The 19,455-nt window shown below is 36.7% G+C and overlaps 1 protein-coding gene across 3 annotated transcripts in view; it reads left to right on the top strand.

Annotated features, from left to right (window-relative positions):
• ARHGAP32 (Rho GTPase activating protein 32) overlaps positions 1-19,455 on the top strand; it is a 319,193-nt gene that overhangs the window by 212,361 nt on the left and 87,377 nt on the right. For all 3 annotated transcript variants that reach the window (XM_033097361.1, XM_033097360.1, XM_033097358.1), the window contains 2 exons: positions 3,730-3,852; positions 5,941-6,018. In XM_033097361.1, the coding sequence (XP_032953252.1) occupies positions 3,730-3,852; positions 5,941-6,018 (201 nt within the window). The remainder of the gene's footprint in view (positions 1-3,729; positions 3,853-5,940; positions 6,019-19,455) is intronic.

The raw sequence follows: 19,455 nt of genomic DNA, 5'->3' as shown, positions 1-19,455 counted from the left end.
AATAGACATACAAGCCCAGAAAGCACAGAGTCCCAAACAAGATGAACCCAAACAGGCCCATGCCACAACACAATTAAAAGGTTAAAGACAAAGAGAGAATCTTAAAAGCAGCAAGAGAAAAGCAGTTAGTTACCTACAAGGGAGCTAGCTCCCATAAGACTGTCAGCTGATTTCTCAGCAGAATCTTTGCAGGCCAGAAGCGATTGACAGGAAATATTAAAAAGTGATGGAAAGAACCTACAACCAAGATTTCTCTACCCAGCAAAGCTATCATTTAGAATCGAAGGACAGATAAAGAACTTCCCAGACAAGAAAAATCTAAAGGAGTTCATCATCACCAAACCAGTGTTACAAGGAACCTTAGAGGGACTTTTTTAAGACAAAAAAAAAAAGTAAAAATATGAAGAATAAAATGCGATAGCTATATACCTGTCAACATTTACTTTAAATGTAAATGGATTAAATGCTTCAATTAACTAGGGCCTGAATGGATAACAAAACAAATCTCTTACAGATGTTGCCTACAACAGACTCACTTCACATTGAAAGACATGCAGAGACTGAAAGTAAGGGGAAGGAAAAAGATACCTTATGAAAATGGAAACAAACAAACAAAGCTGAGATAGCCATACTTATACCAGACAAAGTAGACTTCAAAACAAAGATTATAACAAGAGACAATGAAGGACTCAGCAATTCCACTCCTGGGTATTTATCCGAAGAAATGGACAACACTACTTTGAGAAGACATGCTCATCCATATGTTCATGGTGGCATTATTTACACTAGCCAAGATATGAAGGTAACCTGGTGTCTCTGAATGATTGAATGGATAAACAAGAGGTGGGACATATATAAATGGAATATTAGTCAGCCATAAAAAACAATGAAATATTGCCACTGCGACACCATGGATGGACCTAGAGGATATTGTTCTGAGTGTAGTAAGTCAGACAGCGAAAGACAAATGTCATGTGATTTCACTTGTATGTAGACTCTAAATTACAAAATAAACAAATGAAACAGAAACGAACTTATAGATACAGAAAATACTTTGATGGTCACCAGATAGGAGGGGGTTCGGGTTGCGTGAAAAAGGGGAAGGGATTAAGAAGTACAAATTGGTTGTTACACTGTAGTCATGGGGATACAGGATATAGCATAAGGAATATAGTCAGTAATATTGAAGTAACTGTGTATGGTGTCAGATGGATACTATGTTTATTGGGGTGATATATGGGAGGGTTTGTGGACAGGATGAAAAAGGTGAAGGGATTAAGAAACACAAATTGGTAGGTATAAAATAGTCATGGAAATGTAAACTGAAGCATAGGGAATATAATCATTAATATGGTAATAATTGTATAGTGCCAGGTGGGTACTAGTCAAGGAGATCACTTCATAAATTGTTTAATTGCCTAACCACTATGCAATGTATACACTTGAAATTAATATAAAATAATGTTGAATATTAAATGTAATTGAAAAATTAAGTAAGGGGTTAAAAGATAAAGTGGAATAAGAGATTCAAAGTTTCAGGTATAAAACAAATACTCATAAGTCTTTGTTGGATGTAATGTACAGCATGGGGAATATAGTCAGTAATATTCTAATAGCATGGTATGGTGTCAGATGATTGCTGGATTTATCATGGTGATCACTTCTTTCGGGATATAAATGTTGAATAACTATCATGTGCACCTGCAACTAATATAATATTGTATGTTAGATATATTTTAATCAAAATCTTTAAAAACAAAAACAATTGAAGAATATATTTGAAGAACATTCAAATAAATGGAAGGCTGTAATGTGCTCCTGGATAGGAAGAATTAACATTGTTAAAATGTCCACACTACCCAAAGCCATCTGCATGTTCTGTGCAATCCTATCAAAATACCAATGACACTTCTCACAGAACTAGTACAAACTATCCCAAAATTTGTATGAAACTACAAGAGACCTCAGTGGCTGAAGTAATATTGAGAAAGAAGAACAGTTGCAGTTACTATGCTGCCTGGTATCAAAGTATACTACAAGGCTCTGGCAGTGAAAACAGCATTTTTCCTGGTCAGACACATAGATCAATGGGACAGAATAGAGACCCTAGAAATAAACCCACACCTGTATGTTCAATTCATCTTTGACAAAGGAAGCAAGAATATGTGATGTTGTAAAGACAGTATCTTCAACAAATGGTGCTGGGAAAACTAGAAAGATACATGCAAAAAAAGAAAAATTAAACTAGACCACTTTATTACACTATATACAAGAATAAACTCAAAATGAATTAAAGACTAAATGTAAGACGTGAAACTGTAAAACTCTTAGAAGATAACCTAGGCAGCAAACTCTTAGACCTCACTCTTAGAAACTTTTTTTTTTGGGGGGGGGTATGTCTCCTTGGGGAAGCGTAACAAAAGCAAAAAATAAATAAATGGGACTATATCAAGTAAAGACAGAAGCACAGCAAAGGAAACCATCAAGAAAGCAAAAAGACAACCTACTGAATGGGGAAGATATTCCCTAATGACACATCTGATACTGGGTTAATATCCAAAATATATAAAGAATTCATACAAGTTAACACCGAAAAAACAAACACTTCAGTTAAAAAAATGGGCAGAGGTCGTGAATAGACATTTCTCTAAAGAAGACATACAGGTGATGAGCAGATATATGAAAAGATGCTGAACGTTACTAATCATCAGGGAAATGCAAATTAAAACCACTATATCACCTCACATCTGTCAGAATGGCTATCATTAATAAATCATCAAACAAGTGTTGGTGAGAATGGAGAGAAGGGAACCCTCCTTCACAGTTGGTTGGATTGTAAATTGGTGCAGCCAATGGAAAATAATATGGATCTTCCTCAAAAAATTAAACATATAATTACTATATGACTCAGCAATTCCACTGCTGGGTATTTATCTGAAGAAATCCATATACTAATTAGATATATGCATCCCTATGTTCATTGCTGCATTATTTACAATAGCCAAGATATGAAAGCAATCTAACTATTGATAGATGAATGGATAAAGAAGTGTTATATATATGAGTATATACGATAGAATATTATTGAGCCATAAAAAAAAATCTTACTGTTTGTGACAATATGGGTTGACCTAGAGGGTATTATTATGCTAAGTGAAATAAGACAGAGAAAGACAAATGTGTGATTTCACTTGTATGTTGAATCTAAAAAACAAAGTAAACAAAATAGAAAAAAAAAAGTATGTCTTGGGTTATATAGTGTCCAGTAAATCTGTTGGGTATTTTTCCATAATTTGTATATGCAGAGTTATACTATTCTGTCCTCCCATTGGAAGTCGGGAAGATAGGATGAAAAGTAGAAAGAATGTAGAATTTAGAGCCAAGTTGCATTGAGATCTTTGCTCTTTCATTATTGTCTATGTGGTCTTGGAGAAATTATTTAATCTCTTGTAAATTACATAACATCTTCCTTTTTAGCATCTTCATCTTTAAATGATGATAATGATAAATATGTTTTAAAGTTATGCAGATTAAATTAAATCGTATGTTGTATGTATAGCACAATGACTGGTATATATTAAGTACTCAAGAAATGGCAACACTTTTTTAAAAGATTCTTTGGGTTATAGCTTCCCTAAATCAAATTGGATTATCTCTTATAGATAGTCAAGAAACTTTTGCAAGTCCCATGTCTTTAACCATCTCATAGTACATTTTTTATTGTTATAGATTGATAATAAGGGAAATCACCTTCTAGTACACGAAGAATCATCCATTAACACTCCTGCTGTCGGTGCTGCCCACGTTATCAAGAGATACACTGCTCGGGCACCTGATGAGTTGACCTTAGAGGTAAATTCCTAAAGATGCTGTGTTAGCTCAATGTTTGCTATCTTTCCAGCCTTATCTTTAACTGTTTTAATCATTTTTAAATTAAAAGCACCAGGTTTTTCATACCCCATCATCTGATAGCTTGGCATTCTATCTATCTATCTATCTATCTATCTATCTATCTATCTATCTATCTATCTATCTATCTATTTTTTAATAGTTTTATTTTTATTAATAACATTTGATTGGCCAAAATTTCTAAATGTTGAAGAACTGTTAGTGACCCAAACTTTTCCTGTAGTCAGTTTCCATGGATATGCATTCTATTCCATTATCTCAATTTTTAGAACAACTTGTGTTATCCTTTTCCTTATTTATTCCTATAATTCCTTAAAGAAAATTTAAAAATCATATATGTAGAAGAAAGTGAAAATCACCTGTAATCCCATTGTCCAGAGACAATTAAAATGTCAAAAATTTCCCCCTGTATGTAGTTCTTGTTTTTCTTTTTTTTTTTTTCTTTCATTAAATTTGTTGGGGTGACATTGTTTAGTAAATATGGTGATGGAAGGAGAACTGACTCTGGGTGGTGAACACACAATGCAATATATAGATGATGTATTATAGAAATGTATACTTGAAACCCATCTATTTTTATTTAAGTGACTGTAGTCATCCTTGAAAATTCAGCTTCAATGTCTCCCATTTCTTCTAGGAAGTCATCTTTGATATCCTGCCTCTGCTCCACGCAAATACAAACCCACCCAAAGTCTAGATTGAATATCATTCTGAAGCATTCTCATGGCTTATCTCTGACATACCACTTAATTACATTCAGTCATAATTGTTCTGTTTGTCTCTGTGAGCTTCTTGAAAGCCAGGTCTCAGCTTTTTTTCCCTCCCATTGTACCTAAAGAAATGATATCTAAAGAAATGATACCTAAAGTATCATTTCTAAAGTACCTAAAGAAATGATACCCAGTGATACTTTTTTCTTATTATTTGTTCATAGATTGAATTAAAGGACAGATGAGAAGAGAAATGAACATTTTTTACTTTTAGATGCAAAAGGAGAATTAATTTTCTTTTAATATTGGCTGATGATAGACAAAACCCGAAATGCTGACAGTTACTCGATTTAATAAAAAACAGTATTAAATTTTTACTGTATAGAATTTGAACTGTTCTCATACTCAATTTTTAGGTTCTGTACACAAAGGAATGTAGATCTTGAAAGATACCAAGTCTGTTAGCAAATAAGGCTGTGAAGATGACTTTCCTGACTTGAAAAATTAATTGTGAATAAACAAAGAAAAATTCTTAAAGTAATATTGTATACAGTAGTAACATTCCTCTGAAGTACATAACTATGTTTTATTAGAGATCATCACTTATAAGTATTTTGATAGAAGATAACTTTCATTAAATATGTTATTAAAAACTGTTATTGTGATTTTATATTTATTATTTTGTAAAAGTTTGTATAAATACACTAGTTTGAGTTTTAGAGTGAAGGTCATAAGGTAGATAGTGGAAATGTTATGCTGTACTATCTATTGAAAGAAGTGTAATTGTCATCAAATGTTACACTTACTAAGAATAACCCAGTAATTGTAGACATCTTATACCTTTTCTATATGATAAAATAATGTCAAGTGCTCAGCACAATACCTGGCATATAGTAAGTGCTCACTAAATGTGGTATTAATAGAAGCTACTGTTGCTCTACATATGAGTATTTAAAACTGTCTTTTATAAGTGTATCTGGTCACTTTTAGTAACAGCAATAACAATATTCTAACAGAAGTGTTGATGAAGCCTAACCTTCAAAAATCTTATGCTGTAAATCTGGCTTTCTGAAGTTACTAATGTGATAATTGGATCACAGTCTTTGTACTACTTTACTTTTTGTAGACCTCTCCTTAACAAATGGTTAAGATTATTAAATTCTTAACAGAAAGAAGTACGTTATTATGTTTTTCCATGAACAGTTAGCCAGAGAATAAAATAGTACTTAACCTTTTTGTTACAGTTCACATTTAAATTCTAGATATAGCAGTTGGTTTAAAAGTTGACTAAAAGCATTCCACTTTAAATTTGTTTTCCTAGGTGGGCGACATTGTTTCCGTCATTGACATGCCCCCCAAAGTGTTAAGCACATGGTGGAGAGGCAAGCATGGATTTCAGGTAGGCAACAGAGAATTAGGTGTGGAAAAGTTCAAAAAAACAGTTTTTCTTGATTCTTCAGTAATATTTTGGTTTTCAGCATATACTGGCAATGGACTTTATCATCAGAAATTTTAACACAGTGATGGAGAAATGTAGATGAAATTCAACTTGGATTTTCTGTTTCAGTTACTATTGTGGTTATTTTAATCTCCTTCTTCTTCTCTAAATGGTGATATAGCCAAAGTATGAGGCCTGACAACCACTTTGAAATTAGCAGGACTGTGACTTCACCTTGCTTTTAATATTGGTTTTAAATCATAATTCATGTATATTTTCTCAGTAGAATTGTCAGTTTGATTGATGTTTTTCTTTAAAAATTCATTATAACTATTAATTTATACATTGTGCTACTTGCACAGCAACAGAATCTAATGCAGTCTCATTTCCTTTTCCATATATGGCTAAATAATTTGAGACCTGATAAGGACATCATTTAGATTGACTAGCAGTAATTTCCATAGGAAATAAAAATTTTCTTTAATCTTTTAAAACTAGAAGAGCATCTAACAATGCCTTAAGATTGTATTCTTAATATATAACCTGTTGTTTTTAGTCTATTTTTAAAAGTGTTCCTAAAATGCTGCATAAATACAATGGTTATGCTATATAATTAGAAATATTAGTAATGATTATATAAGTATCTTGAGCTTTAACTGCATATTAAATAAAAACTATTAGGCTTTTAATGTGGGTGAGCTCCAGGTCACCAACACAGTATCTGTCAATTCAGCTACACCAAAGTTTCTGAAGACAATGGCTTCTGAGCCCAAGCAGGTTATAAATAAATTTCAAATAGAACCTGGTATCACCCTGAAGGAATTCTAACTTCATACCGTTGGGGTAATTTACCAAGATGGCTTCATAGTAGACTAACTTTACACAGAACATTTAAAAAAAGACACATTTATTCAGCGTCATGATCAGACTATTACATTTAGCAATCAACAGCCTGGGTGCAAAAAAAAGGAAAAAAAAAATCTGTATTAGTACCCTTTGTTGGAATGCTTTACACTTTCCACAGAACAGAAACTAAAATAACCTGTTATGCAATTAGTCAGAAATACAGTCCTCAAGTTTGTTTGCCCATACACATGAGCATTGTCTAAAACATGCCTTCTTTGTAGCAGATAGGCCCTGTCACCACTGTGACAGGCTGACTTTACAAATCTGTTGTAACCTGTGGCTTTCCTGTCACTTCTCTGGCTCTCTTCTCCTGCTAAGCTTTGTTTCCTGACAATAATTAAAACCCTCTGCCACTGCCATAGGTACTGCTACTGTTGGAACCATCATAGTCACCTTGGTTTCGTGGTTTGGCAAAGTATTGGCCAGCACCATAGGGGCTAGAGCTTCTGTCTCCAAAGTTTCCTCATTTCATGGTTCCAGAATTTGAAGATTGATTGTTGTAATTGCCGAAACCATTGTCTCTTCTGCCACCTCCAAAATTGCTTCCATCATTACCAAATCTGTTACAGCCATCTCTACTGCCACCATGTACTCCATCATGGCAACTGTCACCAAAGCCACCTCAACCACTGAAGTTTCCTCCTTGACCAAAGTTGTCATCACCACCAAAACCACCTCTCGACACCCACTGAAGTTTCCAGAATTACGTCATCCTCTTTGACCGGATGAAGCACCATCCATCTCTTGCTTAGACAGGGCTTTCCTTACTTCACAGTTGTGGCCATTCACAGTATGGTATTTCTGAATGACAGTCTTGTCTATAGAGTCATGGCCATCAAAGGTTACAAAAGCAAAAAAGCTTCTCTTCTTGCCACTGCCTCAGTCAGTCATGATTTCAATCACTTCGAATAATCTCTTAGTTGATATTCTTCAGGGTCTAATACCGCCAACAAAAATCTTTCTCACAGTTGAGTGGGCACCAGGTCTTCGATAATCTTCTCTTGAAACAGCCCTCTTTGGTCCCACAACTCTTCCATCCACCTTGTGTGGACTTGCATTTATGGCTGCATCCACTCCCTCCACAGTGGCATAGGTGACAAACCCAAAGCCTCTGGAGCACTTGGTGTTTGGGGTTCTCATCACCACACAGTCTGTGAGCATTCCCCATTGCTCAGGATGGTTCCTCAGACTCTCATCAGTTGTTTCAAAGCTCAAACCTCCGATGAAGAGCTTCCGCAGCTGTTCAGGCTCTTTGGGAGACTCTGATTTAGACGTGACAACCGTGGGAGGGGAGATTTAGTGATGCTTAGTCAGCGGCATCCACAGACAGAAAGGCACGCTAATGTATTCTTAATTTTAGTTATTACATTCTTTATTTCTGATTCTTTCTTATCTTTTCTATATCCATTTTTATGTTTCCCATCTCTGTTTAAGTTCTCCCTGAGATCATTGAGCATCCTTATAACCAGTGTTGTGAACTCAGGTAGATTGCTTGTCTCCATTTTGTTTAGTTCTTTTTTTGGAACTTTGTCATGTTCTTTCATTTTGGATGTGTTTCTTTGTCTCCCCATTTTGGCTGCCTCCCAGGGTTTGTTTCTGTGTATTAGGTAGGGCTGATATGCCTCCCAGTCTTAGTAGAGTGGTCTTATGGGGCCCTTAGGTGTTCTGTGGGGCCCAATGGTGCAGTCTCACTGGTCACCTGATCCAGATGCTGCAGGTGTGTCCCTTGTGTGTTGTCTTTGCTGTTCTCTTATATCTGAGCTTTGGTTGCTGTTTGCACGTCAGTAGGAGGGATTGACCCTTAGGCTTATTGGTTGTGAGGACTGGTCAGGACTGTAGTGGAGTAGCTGTTGTGCAGCGGCTCAACTTACGGATCATGATTCGCCTTAGCAGGGCTCTGGTACCTGTCCAATCTGCCCTTTTGTGCGTTGTTTGTAGAAGTGGTTGTGTGGTGCTCTGGTGTGGTCTGAAGCTCACCACCCGCTGTGTTGTTTCTGTAGCCTCTTGGAAGGGGCTGTGTTGCAGGCCAATGTCTGCCACTGCCTATGCCCTCCCTGGGACCGCTCCATATGAGCTACAAAGTGACATGCAAATGGTTGACACTTATGCTGGGCTTGGAGGTACCTGGGATTGGCTAAGATGTGAACTGAGGCTGGCTATTACTATTGTCGTGCTTGGGACTGCTTAGCAAGACCATGCCAAGACCAGATGTTGTTTGTTTGGGGTTTATAAACCTTTAAAAGATTTTAAGAAAGTCCACAGCATGAGCCAAGTCAGGCCGTTTGTATGGAAGAGCCATTGGAAGCAACTTGGTTGGCCACACAATTTGGGTGGCAAGGGGTCTCAGGGAATCATTGGGGGGGGCGAATGGTGTTAGCTAGGTTGGTGTAGACTCAGATCCGTGCTTTCCTGTGTCTGCATGGTGGTTGGGGTTAGAGCTCAGCAAAAAAACGGTCGCTTCTGCCAGTACTTCTGTCTGGGAGAAAGCTGCCCCTCCAGTCCTTGCTCTGAAGTCAGACAACTCAGTTCCTCCCCTTATGTGCCTGGAGCCTTTTGAGTGGCTGCCCAGCACTGGAGATCAGAGTGAGTGAGTCTGTCAGCAAGTATGTCCGTGTGCAGGCTCTTTAGGAGGAACGCCTGGGATTCCAGCTGCCCTCTATCCCGTTCAGTCACAATCTCTGCTGATTTTCACAGCCAGAAGCTGTGGGGATTTCCCTTCCCAGCACTGAAACCCTTGCCTGGGGAGTCTGGTTTGCAGCTGGGTTCTCCTCACTCCTCAAGGGGACCTTCACAACTGAGCTATCCCTCCCTCTTTTTATCCACCACACGTGGGTGTGGGACCAACCTGTTCGGCGTCTTTGCACTTCTTACTAGTCTCGATGTGATTTCTTTTGTATATCCTTAAGTTAGAGGGCTTCTGTTCATCTAAACTTCAGGTGATTCTTAGTGATTGCTCTTCTGTAGTGTAGTTGTAATTTGGTGTCCTCATGAGAGGAGACAAGCACAGTGTTTACCCACCCTGTCATCTTGACTGAAGAGCTGGGCTCTGAATTCTTAATTGATATGAATAACTGGTGTCTTTGATTACATATAAAACTAAGTAGAAGACTGGGGTTATCTTTTTTCTATTAAGGGGTCAATTCTACATATTCATGGAAATGAGCTATAAACTTAGGGTCTCAAAGATGATTAAGAAATAAATTTGGCTTTAAAATGACAGTTATGGTTTGGTCGATATTGTTATCTTTCTTATAAATTTAGAGAAGTCACATGCTTTCTGTCGACTTTAGTTTCTTCTTAGAGAGTTCAACTCATAATCCCTCTAGTTCTTCTCACCATTTTAAACCTATGATTGTAAAAATGGTAGCTGGTTTTCCCTTCTTTCATGTGACAAACATGTATTATATATAGATTTATCTTTCTGACTCTCTTATTTAGATTCACACAAATAAGTTTATTGCCTAAACAAATTTTTTTAAACAATTAGTGTAAAGTAACTAGTTAAAAATTAGTTTGTTGCCAAAACATATTATTTATAATAAATACAGGTTTTTAAACTTCAAGAATGATTTATAATTGATAATTAAATGGTTTTCACATAGATATGCTGTTTTTCCATCCTGACTGGTCTTAGAAAGGCAGTCATATCTGTTTTAATCATGTTAGATTATACCTGTGGGAAGGGGGGTTGATGGGGATCCCCATAAAACCAGGGGCAGGTCTTTAAATGTCTCTCTCAAAACTTCATATAAGAAAGGAATCTAATACTTCAAGGAAGGAATCCACACAGTTCACTCTTCCTTGCTGTTCCTAAGCACGTAGGCAATTTGTAAGTGCACCTTATCGTTTATTGCAGGGTCAGGCATAAATTGAATATGTTATGTGAAAGTATTATGAGGCACTGTGTACACAATGTTTTCTTTAATCTTCACAGAACTTCATGGTAGTTATTACCCCCATTTTATGGAGAGGAAACAGTTTCGAGAGGGTTAATAAACAGCCAAGATGCCAAAATCAGTAAGTGATGGAGTAGGGGCTCCTACCAAGTCTGCTCAGTCACATTGCCTGAAAAGCACTAAGCAGAATTTCTACATTTACTCTCATATTATTAACTTTCTCCACCTCAGTTTTCTGCCCTATAGAAAGGAACATCCCTTCTTTCCAGCCAACAAGGAATGTTGTAAAAATTAAGCTACTATGGACTGCAAAGCTTTCTGGTTTACTGGTGGAAAGATTGCTGTCACCAAGTGCTAGGTTTTCATGTGGTAATTAATACATTATATATATAGGGAAAAACTCCTCTTCAGGCTATTTTTGATGAGTTTTACCCTTGTTAAGTATTTTTAAACTGTGAGCGTATGCCATCCCATATTCTGTTGAGAGAGGGAGATAATCATAATTTACTCTAAGTACAGCAAGTCCTTCCTCACTTCACATGGTCAATAGGTTCTGTGACTTTATTAGAAACAATGTATAACAAAACCAATTTTACCATAGGCTAATTGATATAAACAGAGTTAAGCTCCTACTATCTCATCAACGTTATAACAAAACGATACAACATCGATTGAAACAATGTTATTTGAGGACCTGCTATATATGATAATTGTAGGTCAGATCCCTTTAAAATCCTGATTTTTAAATTTGAAATAACTAGGACAATGGTTTAGTCCATCGGTTTTCATTATTTTAAAAAAAAATCCAGTGGAATTGTTAACCAAACAGAACTTATATAGAACCTCAGTGTGAGAAAAAGTAACAGGGGAGCTGCCCTGGTTAGTTTAAGTCAAGCATCCTGGACCTTGTGCCCCATGAGACATACCAGGTTGACCTCTCTTAGACCTCCTACAACATCCCAGAGGGGCCTCAGGAGAGTGTGTACCAGTAACACTGCTGGGAAACCACTAGCTTGGATTACTAGTAGACCTTAATTTATGTAGTGGATATATTAAATCAAAGGCTATTTTGTAATTTGAACTTTCAAAAATTAACATTCTAAAGGTATTATAGAAACATGTTCTTTATAAGAACATTTTTCATGTGACTCCTTTTAGAAGGATAATATTTCGGTTTTTAAATTTCTCTAATGTAAGTTATGTCTGAATTCCTGGTATTTCATACATTCTGGTGTAGATGGATGATACAAATTCAGAATGCGAAGAATAATCAATCATCCATAATTTTTGTGAGATTTTTTAATCTGTTATTGAGTATTGCTGTTTCTAAGGTTCTTCTATTCCTTCACTTGACTGTTAAGTGATTTATTAGTTAGCTAGGGCTGCCATAACAAAATAATACAGACTGGATGAGTTAAACAATAGAAATGTATTTCTTCAGTGTTATGGATATTGGAAGTCCAAGATCAAGTATTAACAAGGTTGGTTTCTTCTGAGCCTTCTCTGCTCACCTGCAGATGGCAACTTTCTTGCTGTGTCCTCACATGCTTTTTTTTCTGTGTGCACACACCCCTGAGGTCTTTGTCCTGTTTTTAATCTCTTCTTGTAAGAACACAAGTCAGATTGAAACAGGCCTACCCGTATAGTCTCTTTAAAGACTGTATCACCAAGTATAGTCCCATTTTGAGATTTTGGGGGGTTAGGGCTTCAAAATACGAATAGATGCCAAACAGCCCTAGATGGATGAGTGGGTGGGGACGCCTTTTGGGCAGGCTTGAAGACCCTGCACACAGGTAGGACTCTCTCACACAGACTTGATACGGAACAGGGTCCTACCTGAGCCAGGCTGGCCCCTAGGCCAAGGGAAGGCAGAGCTTAGGGGCTTTGGACATGACTGCTGAGAGCTTGATGGCCTCAGGAGAAAGGTCCCCTGAGAATAACTGCTCTGCCCTCCTGCTATCCTCGGGCACTGAGAAGGCTGGGCAGCATCTCAGGAGGGGCTGTCCTTGAACCCAAAGGCTGGGTTTGGGCCCTCATTTCATATATGACAGAAGGCCCTCTGCACATTGGGCATTGTGCCCTGAGGCAGGACAAATTGACAAGCAGGCCTCGGTGCTCTCCTTAGGGCCTCTCAGATGAGTGGGAGGTTCAGAGCCCAGCAGGACTCCCTGGGAGGCGTAAGAGGGCTTCCTGGAGGAGGTGCCTGTGGAATGCAGAGTCTTGTGTATGCCTTCTGAGGAGAGGATGGGCACATGACCCAGGCAGATGGGCCAGACATGGAATAGCCATGTGACTGGTTAGCCAGCTTGGTCCTGGTCACACAGATGAACTCTATAAATTTGCCTTTGTCAGTAGACCATGAAGGAGGAAGCACAGAGGCAGGAATTCTGTCTTAATCTAATAGTATAGGAGGAGATTAGGACTGGCCTTGGGGTAGCTTGGCTGGTGGTCTTCCTGGGGATCAAGACCATTTAAAATAGACTACTCTTAGGAGAGAGAGTGAAGGGGAGCAAGAATGTAGGCCGCTGCTTCCCAGGATGGAGGCCAAGTCTGAAGTGTCATGCCCTGAGCACTGCTGGAAAGCTTTCTGGAAATGTGGTGTCATGTTGGTATGAAGGCCCTGTGTGTTGTCTCCACTTGCAGGTCCGCTCAACTTGATGTGTTTTGACATTTTGCATGGACTCCACTTTTTCTTTGTCTCTCAGTCACGTGTGTGCTTATTGTGTGCTTTCTGGACTGCTGATAGGGTGTGACTAGGTACAGGTTTCAGTGTGGAAGGCATTCCTTTACATTGCTAGGAACTGAGTTTACAGTTGCTGGGCTGTGACTTTGTTTTTTTTATCATTATTTAAAAAAATAATTGATGGACCTTAGATTTTAGTACAAATTTATAGAGTAATTGAACCGACAGTACACAAAGTGTCATATAATACGCCCCCCCGCCAAGCACACAAGCACAGTTTCTCCTGTTGTTGACATCTTGCTTTATAATTCATTGAACAGAATTGGCAAAATGCTGGTCTTTATCAACCATCAGCTGATTCGCAGAGTTTACCTATAGCACAGAGTAAGCACTGTTCTGAAGAGTGGTCTGAGGAACACCTGGGCCAGAATCACATGGATAAAAATAGTTGTCAGTTTCACATCCGCTCCACAATGGTTGAAACAATTTTGGGGCTTGTTTTTAGTTACAATTAATAAACCAATATTCACATATTATTAGTTACTATAGCCCATTATTTAAAGTTCACTCTTTGTTATGTATAGAACTATGGATTTTAACAAATATTTAATGGTATGTATCTACCATTACAGCTTCATACAGAGTAATTTGCCCTAAAAATGACCTGTGTTCCACTTATTTATCCCTCTCTCCTCCTAACCCTTGAAAACCATTGATCATTTACTGTCTGTGTAGTTTTTCCCTTTACAACACATCGTATAGTTGGACTCATACAGTCTGTAGCCTTTTCAAACTGGCTTCTTTCCCTTCGTAATATGCATTTAAGTTTCCTCCATGTCTTTTCATGGTTTGATAGTTCCTTTTTTACCACTGTCTAATATTCATTGTTATGGATGTGCCAGAGTTTATTTTTCCACTTACTTATTGAAAGTCATCTTGGTTTCTTCTAGTTGTGGGCAGTTATGAGTAATGCGGCTATAAATATAAACATCCACATGCAAGTTTTTTTGTGTGTATAAGTTTTCAGCTCCTTTGGGTAAATACCAAGGAGCGCAATTGCTGGATCAGATGGTAAGACTATGTTTAGCTTTGTGAGAAACCAAATTGTCTTTCAAATTGGTTGTACCACTTTGCATTCCCACCAGCAGTGATACTGCTCTTTCTCACCAGCATTCCCTAGTTCTCAATTTTTTTTTTCAGCCATCCTAATAGGTATGTAGTAGTAGTATTGCATTATTTTCTTAATTTGCAAATAAAGTTAAAGGAATATCATACTAACATACTAAAGGGTGCTATACTGCTATCTTCATTCTTCTATTACCAATAATTCTTTCTATTCTCCCTTTGCCACAGATTCTCAAGCTTGTATGTGTTTAAGAATCTCCAGGGGAGCATGTTAAAATATAAAATCCCAGGACCTAATCCCCAAAATGCTGTTTCAGTGGTTGTGATTCTGGTCCAGGTGTTCCTCAGACTACTCTTCCAGAAATGGTGCTTACTCTGTGCTGTAGGTAAACTTGTGAATCAGCTAATGGTTGATAAAGATCAGCATTTGCCAAGTTCTAGTCTATATATTGTTTTAGCCTAGACCATAATTTAGCTGTGGGAACAGAAGGATTAGTTTATCCATGTGTTTAAATTTTACCATGACTCTGTTTCTTTTCTTAAACTTCTGGGAGTAGGGAGTGTTAAATTGTATTAACTATAATAATTTGAAATTCTGAAATCTGTTCTTTATTTTTTGTCTCTTAGAGAGTATTAGATCTTTGATCTTTGTTTCCTGAGGTGTTTCATCATATAATGTACTTTAGAAAAAAAAATAGAAAAAAGATAAAAAACCCAAAAAGCAAAAAAACCTCTTTGCTTTCTTAATCTTCTTTTCTAAACTAAATTGCATCTACTTTTGTGCCTATCTGTAGACTGCTGTTGTGAATGTGAGATGAGGTGTCTGGAAAGCCTTTTTCTCTTAGGTTCAAGCTATTACACAAATATAAAATGCCGATATCTTTGAGGATTATTTGTTTGTTTAGTGCAGAGGTTCTCAGAGTTTTATCTGGGAACCACTAGCATCAGAAGGTGCTGTGTTAAACTAGATATTACTAATCAAAATCTCAAGGGATAGGGACAGGAATCTGACTTTTATCAAGTTCCACAGATGATTAGTAAGCATAAAATGTGAGAACCAGCGATCCAGCCTCCCTTTGTTTATCCCGTGCACAGAAAAAAACAAAAAATAAAACAGTTTAGCAAATGTTCTTTTTTCCCCTCAGAAAATCTTCCTCAGAACACATTTCGGATAAGTCCATCAATCTAATGGGTAAAATACCATTTAGAGATTGGCAGAATTTTATACAGCTCACGTTCTCCTTGTTCTGCACAAGACATCAAGGATCAGCTATTTTATTTTTCAGTTCCCCCAGAATGTTATGTGAATGTTTCTGTGCACAAGCATCAGAGTAGCAGTTCTCGGACAATAAACATTTTCTTGCCTCAGGAGTTTAATGTGATTTCAAATAACTTATTTTCAGAAAAGTATTCTTTATCGAAAATGGTAGATATTCAGAAACTTGTTCCTTGTAGTAGTTTAATGGAGAAGGCAATCTACATGCTTATTTATATAAAGACCATTATATTTAGGTATGGAATCCAAAGTGGCACCTTTTTCATTACTCAAAATTAAATAGCAAAATATTTCCATTATTCAGTAATGGGAAATCATGTATTGTTATTTTTTAGCTATAATGTTATATAATTTGAAAGGAAGAAGGGAGTATGCGATACTACAAATAAAAGGAATTTGTAATACTTCTTGAGTGCTTCTTATGTGTGCTGTTCTAGGTGTTTTTTTTCCCCCTGTGGAGTTGACTGGCTTTTTTTTATAAATAAATAAATAAGTGAACAAACAGGCTTATTTGGGTACAATCGGCTTACAATCAACAGCACATATTTCAAGCATATCATTTGGTAAGTTTCACCCTATGTACACACCATATAACCATCACCACAATCAATGTAATGAACATGTTCATCATCCCAAAAGTTTCCTTGTGCCCTCTGGTAATCTCTTCCTCCCATTCTTCCCGCACAACTCCTTCTACCAGGAAACCATTGCTTTCTTTCCCTACAGAGTCCCTGCATTTTTCAGACTTTTTTTTTTTTAAAAGGCATCATCAGCATGTATTCTTTTGTTTTTTTTTGGTCTGGCTTCTTTTATTTAGCATAGTTATTTTAAGATTCATCCATGTTGTCACGTGTATCAATAGTTTGTTCCTTTTTATTGCTGGATCATATTTCATCATATGGATATACCACAATTTGTTATCCATTCATCTATTGAGGGGCTTTTGTTTTTGGTTTTTCCAGTCTTTGGGTTACAAATAAAACTCCTATGAACTTTTGTTTACAAATCTTGGGACATATATTTCCATTTCTCTTGGGAAAATATCTAGAAGTGGGATGATTGAATCATATGTATATTTAACTTTTTAAGAAACTTCCAAACTGTTTTTTAAAGCAACTGTACCATTTTACTTCTCCACAGTGTATGAGAGAGTTTTCTTTCCTCAGCATCCTCACCAACACTTGATATGGTCAGTCTTTTTAATTTTAGCCATTTTAATAGGTGTGTTGTAGTAGTTCATTGTGGTTTTTCTTTTGCACTGGCGTAATGACTGCTGAGTATCTTTTCATGTGCTTATTTGGCATTCATGTATCTTCTTTGACAAGTTGTCCATTGAAATCTTTTGCCATTTTTGAAGTTGGGCTGTTTGTTTTCTTATTATTGAATTTCAGGAATTCTTAAATGTTCTGGGTATAAGTCCTATATTTAAAATGTTTGCAAATATTTTCTCCCGGTTTGTGGCTTGCCTTTGTATTCTCTTAACAATATCTTTTAAAGAGAAATTTTAAATTTTGATGAAGTTCCATTTATCAATGTGTTCTTTTATGAGTTGTGCCTTGCCTAACCCAAGGTCACAAACATTTTTTACTGTTTTCTTCTAGAAAGTTTATAGTTTTACATTTCACACTTAGGTGTATGGTCCATTTTGAGTTAAATTTTTTATATAATATGAGGTATGGATTGAAGTATATTTTTGCATATGGATACATATGGTTCCAAGTTGAAAAGGTTATCCTTTCTGCACTGAATTGCCTTTGCACCTTTTTCAAAAATTAGTTGTCCATATACATATGGATCTATTTCTGGAATCTCTGTTCTGTTCTGTTGGTGTATTTTTATATCTTTATACCAATGCTATGCTGTTTTTATTACTGTGGTTTTATAATCAATCTTGAAATCAGATAGTGTTAGTTCTCCAATTTTGTTCTTTTTCTTTTTAAAGTTTTGGCTATTTTATATTCTTTATATTTCCATATAAATTTTATTATTTTTTCTTTCTTTTTTTTTAATTGTTTTAATTTTTTTTAAATTGAAATTTATTAGGCTGACAATGGTCAACAAAACTACATAGGTTTCAAGTGTACGATTCTATAATACATCACCTGTACACCCAGAGTCAGTTCTCCTTCCATCACCATATATTTAATTCCTCTACCCTCTTCTACCATCCCCCTTCACCACTTATCCTCTGGTAACCACTAAACTGTTGTGTCTATGAGTTGTTGTTTGTCTTGTTCCTTTCTTGCCTTCAGTTTTTTGTTTTGTTTGTTTTTTAATTTATTGGGGTGACAATTGTTAGTAAAATTACATAGATTTCAGGTGTACAATTCTGTATCACATCATCTATAAATTACATTGTGTGTTCACCATCCAGAGTCAGTTCTCCTTCCATCACCATATATTTGATCCTCGTTACCCTCATCTCCCACCCCCCAAACCCCTTACCCTCTGGTAACCACTAAATTACGTTCCCCAGATTAATTTTCAAAACCCCATGGCCATCTTGTGGTTACTGATTGTTTTCTAATCCCCTCACCTTCCCCCTTAACCCCACCCCCCATGTCCATCTAGCAACCCTCAGTTTTTCCTCTTTGTCTCCAAAACTGTTTCTGATTAGTTCATTCACTTATTCTTTTCTTTATATTACGCATATAAGTGAGATCATATGGTACTTATCTTTCTCTGTCTGACTTATTTCACTTAACATAATGTTCTCTAGGTCCATCCATGTTGTTGCAAATGGTAAGATTTCTTTCTTCTTTATGGCTGCGTAATACTCCATTGTATAAATGTACCACAGTTTCTTAATCCAGTCATCTACCGATGGGCATTTCGGTTCTTTCCATGTCTTAGCTATTGTGTATAGTGCTGCAATAAACATAGGAGTGCATAAAGATTTTTGAATTGGAGTTTTGGATTTCTCCGGATAGATACCTAGGAGTGGAATTACTGGATCATAGGGTAGTTCCATTTGCAGATTTTTGAGATACCTCCATACTGTTTTCCATAGTGGCTGCACCAATCTGTAATCCCACCAACAGTGCACAAGCGTTCCCTTTTCTCCACATCCGCGCCAGCATTTGTTGTTTGTTGATTTATTGATGATTTTGACTGGGGTGAGGTGGTATCTCATTGTGGCTTTTATTTGCATTTCTCTGATGGTTAGTGAGGTTGAGCATTTCTTCATATGTCTATTTGCCATCTGTATGTCCTTTTTAGAAAAATGTCTCTTCATGTCCTCTGCCCATTTTTTAATTGGGTCGTTTATTTTTTTGGAGTTGAGTTGAGTGAGTTTTTTATAGATTTGTGATATTAATCCCTTATCAGATATATCATTGGCAAATATCTTTTCCCATTCAGTAGGATCCCTTTTTGTTTTATTGATGGTTTCCTCTGCTGTGAAAAAACTTTTTAGATTGATATAATCCCACATGTTTATTTTTTCTCTTATTTCCCTCGTGCGAGGGGATATATCAGTGAAAATCTTACTCCGGGTAATGTCTGTGAAGTTT

This window comes from Rhinolophus ferrumequinum, chromosome 25 (genome assembly GCF_004115265.2).
Source record: "Rhinolophus ferrumequinum isolate MPI-CBG mRhiFer1 chromosome 25, mRhiFer1_v1.p, whole genome shotgun sequence".
Lineage (NCBI taxonomy): Eukaryota > Metazoa > Chordata > Mammalia > Chiroptera > Rhinolophidae > Rhinolophus > Rhinolophus ferrumequinum.
Note: the sequence above shows the minus strand (reverse complement) of the source record. Positions and strands in the feature narration are given on the sequence as shown.